Source organism: Bos mutus, chromosome 4 (genome assembly GCF_027580195.1).
Source record: "Bos mutus isolate GX-2022 chromosome 4, NWIPB_WYAK_1.1, whole genome shotgun sequence".
Taxonomy (NCBI): domain Eukaryota; kingdom Metazoa; phylum Chordata; class Mammalia; order Artiodactyla; family Bovidae; genus Bos; species Bos mutus.
The window spans coordinates 49,323,105-49,331,042 of NC_091620.1; the positions used below are offsets into that span (position 1 = coordinate 49,323,105).

The window sequence follows — 7,938 nt, forward strand, 5'->3', positions numbered from 1 at the left end:
CTTCCTTGGAGAATTTGAAATATTTCACTGCAGACAGACATCAGTTTGGACAAAACTGTCTAGAAACACAATCACTTAAGAGTGTGGCATTTGTGCCTTGGTTCTTAATTATCAGACTCAGCTCCTTTTTTGTAGGTCCATGTTTCTATTTTGTGTCAGTGTTTAAATTACACTTCTTGTAGGAACTTCTAATGATGAAGCAGAAAGGAGTTACTCTGACCACAGGGAATCACTGGCATTTGAGAATATTTAGGATGACTGACATAATTTACTCATTAACAGTGACTTCCTTCTAGCTGCAGTGCAAGCCTAGACTGCTATTAATGAAAAACACACAAATATATACAGGTTAATTGGTCTGAAGACACATTTTTCTCACTAAAGACAAGTTGAATTTAAAAAGTAAAAAAAAAAAAAAATGCAACAATACATATTTTTTAACTTTACAATATTGTATTGGTTTTGTCATACATCAACATGCATCCGCCACGGGTATACACGTGTTCCCCATCCTGAACCCCCCTCCCTCCTCCCTCCCCATACCATCCCTCTGGGTCATCCCAGTGCACCAGCCCCAAGCATCCAGTATCGTGCATCAAACCTGGACTGGCGACTCGTTTCATATACGATATTATACATGTTTCAGTGCCATTCTCCCAAATCATCCCACCCTCTCCCTCTCCCACAGAGTCCAAAAGACTGTTCTATACATCAGTGTCTCTTTTGCTGTCTCATATACAGGCTTATTGTTACCATCTTTCTAAATTCCAAATATATGCATTAGTATACTGTATTGGTGTTTTTCTTTCTGGCTTACTTCACTCTGTATAATAGGCTCCAGTTTCATCCACCTCATTAGAACTTATTCAAGTGTATTCTTTTTAATGGCTGAGTAATACTCCATTGTGTATATGTAAAGGTAGAAAATGTGTCCATATTTTTTTTTTACATTCCTAGTGATCTCTGTTCAAAATGCAGTGAATTCTTGGCCAAAAACAGAACTGATTAGGAAGGAGGACTTTTATGTGAAGATGTAGGACCGCAGTCATGTAGTCCACAGTTTAGGCCCTCAAGTAAAAGGTACAGGCTCATGGGATTCTGAAGAGAAGTGAGGGGATTTTCTTTGTAATGGAAGTTAAGGGCAGGCTTAAGGGCAATACCAAGAAATAGGGAGACCCCCATAGACTAGCAACTACCTGAACCCAAAACCGCCCTCAGAGCAGAAAGGAACCTGGGGAAAAATACAGCTCAGTGAGAGTGGACATAAGAGGTGGTAATGTGGTAATAGTGAGATAATGGGTGTTTAAGGGACCCCGTCACTTCTTCCTTCCATCTTCCCATCTCCTGCGGAATCAACCAGAATGCTGGTTTTAAGGGGTTAGCTTCTCAAGCCTCCATCGATGGGCACTGAAGAGGAACAAACAGGTAAAAAAGATCTAATGAGACAGATATATCTTTGAATAGCCTGAAGGGTCAGTCCATAATTCACTTTAAACAGAATGATCTTCATACCCATATTTCCATGTTCTAAATATTAAGGCTTTCTTTTCTGCAAACAATGTTATTTACCCATAATTAAGGGGTTTTTTGGGGGAATGAATATAGATTTGTGCTGATGTTACCCGTTCTCACACTTGTGACCATCAGGCAAATTTTGGTCAATGGTTGGCCAGGACGAATGAATCAAGTTTCTGAAATTTCTTAATATCTTTCTTAGTATCATTTAAAATATCATTTAAAATCTTCACCAATTGGTGAAGAAGTTTGCTGCCCACTAAGGATGCATAATTTCCAATTAAAGAACAAGAAACACTATCCACCAGCTTATCTTAAATATGTCTTACAACATCCAAAGAAAGACACACAGAAACCTTGAAAACATGGCAAACCCATTTGTACCACATACACAAAATCATGAAATTAAAAGACACTTGCTCCTTGGAAGAAAAGCTACAACAAACCTAGACAACGTATTAAAGCAGAGACATTACTTTGCTAGCAAAGGTCTAGTCAAAGCTATGGTTTTTTGCAGTAGTCATGTATGGATGTGCGAGTTGGACCATAAAGAAGGCTGAGTGCTGAAAAGTTGATGCTTTTGAACTGTGGTGTTGGAGAAGAGTCTTGAGAGTCCCTTGGACTGCAAGGAGATCCAACCAGTCCATCCTAAAGGAAATCAATCCTGAATATTCATTGGAAGGACTGATGCTGAAGCTCCAATACTTTGGCCACCTGATGCGAAGAACTGACTCATTGGAAAAAGACCCTGATGCTGGGAAAGAGTGAAGGCGGGGGGAGGAGACAACAGAGGATGAATTGGTTGGATGACATCATTGATTCAATGGATATGAGTTTGAGTAAACTCTGGGAGTTGGCGACGGGCTGGGAGGCGGTTGCAACGGGTCGGACACGACTGAGTGACTGAACACCACCACCACAAAATCAGTCCAGCTGATCTGAATCTTCAAAAAAGAAAACCCTTGAGTAAAAAGTTATGGGTGGGAGTTATACACAGCACAAGTCATGAATGTGAATTTACTAACATGTAAAGACACACCAGATACAGAATTCCTGGATGAGGCATAATGGATACTATCTTCAAATCAGGCACAAAAGCTGAAGATATCAGATGCCATGACGGAGGCTGGGGTTGAGTAGATCACAAGTCCATGCCTGTGGGTACCTGAGTTCCCCGCTTTAAAGCTCAATGTTTAAAGGCTCTTCTAGTTTAGGAAATGACAGCTAGGACACTTCTGGCCATGCGCTAGGAGGCAGAGCAAGGAAGCGGTCCATCCAACTTTTAGAAATCAGACCACCAAGTGTTGTGGATTCAGACTACCATCACAGTCAGGAATCCTGAGTCAAGAAAAGGTGTAGAAAGTGATAGAAAAACTGGTCCTTGAAGAGAAAAACATAAAACTGAGTTGGTAAACACTTTGTATGTGGCATTCCTATAGAAAACAGCTCTCAAATATGAACTTTTGCATTAAAAAGAAAAGACAATGATAGAATAAGAAAATTACTTTTTTTAAAAATTTTATTTTTAAACTTTACATAATTGTATTAGTTTTGCCAAATATCAAAATGAATCCACCACAGGTATACATGTGTTCCCCATCCTGAACCCTCCACCTTCCTCCCTCCCCATACCATCCCTCTGGGTCGTCCCAGTGCACTAGCCCCAAGCATCCAGTATCGTGCATTGAACCTGGACTGGCATCTCGTTTCATACATATTTTTCATGTTTCAATGCCATTCTCCCAAATCTTCCCACCCTCTCCCTCTCCCACAGAGTCCATAAGACTGTTCTATACATCAGTGTCTCTTTTGCTGTCTCGTACACAGGGTTATTGTTACCATCTTTCTAAATTCCATATATATGCGTTAGTATACTGTATTGGTGTTTTTCCTTCTGGCTTATTTCACTCTGTATAATAGGCTCCAGTTTCATCCACCTCATTAGAACTGATTCAAATGTATTCTTTTTAATGGCTGAGTAATACTCCATTGTGTATATGTACCACAGCTTTCTTATCCATTCATCTGCTGATGGACATCTAGGTTGCTTCCATGTCCTGGCTATCATAAACAGTGCTGCGATGAACATTGGGGTACATGTGTCTCTTTCCCTTCTGGTTTCCTCAGTGTGTATGCCCAGCAGTGGGGTTGCTGGATCATAAGGCAGTTCTATTTCCAGTTTTTTAAGGAATCTCCACACTGTTCTCCATAGCGGCTGTACTAGTTTGCATTCCCACCAACAGTGTAAGAGGGTTCCCTTTTCTCCACACCCTCTCCAGCATTTATTATTTGTAGACTTTTGGATCGCAGCCATTCTGACTGGTGTGAAATGGTACCTCATAGTGGTTTTGAATTGCATTTCTCTGATAATGAGTGATGTTGAGCATCTTTTCATGTGTTGGTTAGCCATCTGTATGTCTTCTTTGGAGAAATGTCTATTTAGTTCTTTGGCCCATTTTTAAGTCCTAGGACAGACTGGGAAGTATGAAGCAGCAGTATTCAAAGTTTATGCCAAAATATTTCCAAAATTAAAATGATCTTATGACTCAGATTAAAGGGATACACAGAATCCCAAGCAGACTAAATAAAAAAATTAAGTCCCAGATCTATCACAGTGAAATGACAGGGCAACAAAAACTAAGGAAATAAAACTACCCAAGGGGGGAAATGGGTGAATTTAACTCAGATGACCATTATATCTACTACTGTGGGCAAGAATACCTTCGAAGAAATGAGGTAGCCATCATAGTCAACAAGAGTATGAAATGCAGTACATGGATGCAAGCTCCAAAATGACAGAATGATCTCTGTTCATTTCCAACGCAAACCATTCAATATAACAGTGATCCAAGTCTATGCCCCAACCAGTAACGCTGAAGAAGCTGAAGTTGAATGGTTCTGTGAAGACCTACAAGACCTTCTAGAACTAACACCAAAAAAAGATGTCCTTTTCATTACCGGGGACTGGAATGCAAAAGTAGGAAGTCAGGAAACACCTGGAGTAGCAGGCAAATTTGGCCTTGGAATACGGAATGAAGCAGGGCAAACACTAATAGAGTTTTGCCAAGAGAATGCACTGGTCATAGCAAACACCCTCTTCCAACAACACAAGAGAAGACTCTACACGTGGACATCACCAGATGGCCAACACCGAAATCAAACTGATTATATTCTTTGCAAAGATGGAGAAGCTCTATACAGTAAGCAAAAACAAGACCGGGAGCTGACTGCGGCTCAGATCAAGGCTCCTTATTGCCAACTTCAGACTTAAATTGAAGAAAGTAAGGAAAACCATTAGACCATTCAGGTATGACCTAAACCAAATCCAATTATACAGTGGAAGTGACAAATAGATTCAAGGGATTAGATCTGATAAGAGTACCTGAAGAACTATGGATGGAGGTTCATGACATTGTGTAGGAGGCAGTGATCAAGACTATCCCCAAGAAAAGCAAAAAGGCAAAATGGTTGTCTGAGGAGGCCTTACAAATAGCTGAGAAAAGAGACGAGAAAGGCAAAGGATAAAAGGAAGGATATACCCATTTGAATGCAGAGTTGCAAAGAATAGCAAGGAGAGATTAAAAAGCCTTCTGATCAATGCAAAGAAATAGAGGGAAACAATAGAATGGGAAAGACTAGATATCTCTTCAAGAAAATCAGATACCAAGGGAACATTTCATGCAAAGATGGGCTCGATAAAGGACAGAAATGGTATGGACCTAACAGAAGCAGAAGATATTAAGATGGCAATAATACACAGAAGAACCATACAAAAAAGACTGTCATGACCTAGATAACCATGATGGTGTTATCACTCATCTAAGGCCAGACATCCTGGAGTATAAAGTCAAGCAGACCTTAGGAAGCATCACTATGAACAAAGTTAGTGGAGGTGATGTAATTCCAGCTGAGCTATTTCAAACCCTAAAAGATGATGCTGTGAAAGTGCTGCCCTCAATATGCCAGCAAATTTGGAAAACTCATGAGTGGCCACAGGACTGGAAAAGGTCAGTTTTCACGCCAATCCCAAAGAAAGGCAATGCCAAAGAATGCTCAAACTACCGCACAGTTGCACTCATCTCACACACTAGCAAAGTCATGCTCAAAATTCTCCAAGCCAGGCTTCAGCAATATGTGAACCATGAACTTCCAGATGTTCAAGCTGGTTTTAGAAAAAGCAGAGGAACCAGAGATCAAATTGCCTACATTCCTTAGATCATCAAAAAAGCAAGAGAATTTCAGAAAAACATCTACTACTGCTTTATTGATTGCATCAAAGCCTTTAACTGTGTGGATCACAAGAAACTGTGGAAGATTCTGAAAGCAATGGGAATACCAGACCACCTGACCTGCCTCTTGAGAAATCTGTATGCAGGTCAGGAAGCAAGTTATTATTTTTTAATTTTATTTTTAAACTTTACAATATTGTATTCATTTTGCCAAATATTGAAATGAATCCACCACAGGTATACCCGCGTTCCCCAGCCTGAACCAGGAAGCAAGTTAGACTGGGACATGGAACAGCAGACTGGTTCCAAATAGGGAAAGGAGTACACCAAGGCTGTATATTGTCACCCTGTTTATTTAATTTATATGCAGAGTACATCATGAGAAACGCTGGGCTGGAAGAAACACAAGCTGGAATCAAGATTGCCGGGAGAAATATCAATAACCTCAGATACACAGATGACACCACCCTTATGGCAGAAAGGGAAGAGGAACTCAAAAGCCTCTTGATGAAAGTGGAGAGTGAAAAAGTTGGCTTAAAGCTCTACATTCAGAAAACGAAGATCATGGCATCTGGTCCCATCACTTCATGGCAAATAGATGGGGAAACAGTGGAAACAGTGTCAGACTTTATTTTCTTGGGCTCCAAAATCACTGCAGATGGTGACTGCAGCCATGAAATTAAAAGATGCCTGCTGCTTGGAAAAAAGTTATGACCAACCTAGACAACATATTAAAAAGCAGAGACATTACTTTGCCAACAAGGTGTCCGTCTAGTCAAAGCTATGATTTCTCCATGTCATGTATGGATCTGAGTTGGACTATGAGGAAGGCTGAGCGCCAAAGAATTGATGCTTTTGAACTGTGGTGTTGGAGAACACTTGAGAGTCCCTTGGACTGCAAGGAGATCCAATCAGTCCATCCTAAAGGAAATCAATCACGAATATTCATTGGAGGGACTGATGTTTAAGCTGAAGCTCCAATACTTTAGCTACCTGATGCGAAAAACTGACTCACTGGAAAAGACCCTGATGCTGGGAAAGATTGAAGGCAGAAGAGGATGACAAGAGGATGAGATGGCTGGATGGCCTCCCCGGCTCAATGGACATGATTTTGAGTAAACTCCAGGAGTTGGCGATGGGCTGGGAGGCCTGGTGTGCTGCAGTCCATGGGGTCACAAAGAGTTGGACACGACTCAACAATTGAACTGAAGGGGGTGGGGGAAGACTAGTTTACTATAGGTCTGTCATTTTATAACTAAATGCCACAAGACTGTGCTGAGGGAAAATATTAAGCCTGACCTAAGCATGAAGGCAAAATAGTTCCAAATTACAAAGACTAAAGAGTTCATTAAGCCACTCTAGAAAACCATGAAATCATTTCAACAAGAAACTTAAACCCTTTAGGAAGGCAGGAGATGAAGCAATAGCGAATAAAGAGGTTGATAAATCTTGGTAACTCTAAATACATGTTTGACTGAAAATTACAATATCCTCTCAATCAATCTGGAAGGTTGGCTGGGGAGGGACAAAATAATGTGGAACTAACAAGCCAAAAAAATTGATGGAAGATTATTAGGGCAGGAATAGAGGAAAAGTTGAGTTAAATGTTGAAAGCAGGATATTAAAATACTGAGTACTAAAAAAGGGAATATAAAAATTCTAAAATAAAGATAAAAAATTCAGCTTAGATATGACTTGGTTATCCTTTCTAGATTAAGTCTAAAAGTCCCAGGCAACCACTTTAACCTTTTAAATGACTTTTTCTACAGAGATATCAAAATGGAACAGATGCATTTTTCTCTCTGGAAGACTTATTTCAATTGCTTTCATCGCAGCCTGAAAATCTACTGGAGGTAATTAGAAACTTGGCTTTTATCCTAGCAGGAAAATATCTGCACTGACCTCTTTGTGAGTAAACATTAACATTTTTACCTGGGATATACAGCTTTAATACGTAATGGTTCCTAGTGCATTACAACCCCGTGGGTTGTAACCAGGCTCCACTGTACATTGTTCCCCCCTTCCAAATAATCACAAAGGTATAATCGGATTCATAAAATCCATGTTGGATCAATAGACAGTACATACTTGACAAATTAAGGCACACCTTAGTCTTTCTGGTAGCACTGTACTTACATGACAGTCCACAGGGTGGATTTAGCTTAGCTTATAAACAGCTAGGATAAGTAATAAA

General features: G+C 40.1%; 1 protein-coding gene across 1 annotated transcript in view; it reads left to right on the plus strand.

The window, feature by feature from the left end:
• The window catches only part of NFE2L3 (NFE2 like bZIP transcription factor 3), a 32,159-nt gene extending 24,514 nt beyond the window's left edge, over positions 1-7,645 (plus strand). The window contains exon 3 of the mRNA XM_070368850.1: positions 7,514-7,645. Within this exon, the coding sequence (XP_070224951.1) occupies positions 7,514-7,645 (132 nt within the window). The remainder of the gene's footprint in view (positions 1-7,513) is intronic.
• The last annotated feature ends 293 nt before the right edge of the window (positions 7,646-7,938 follow it).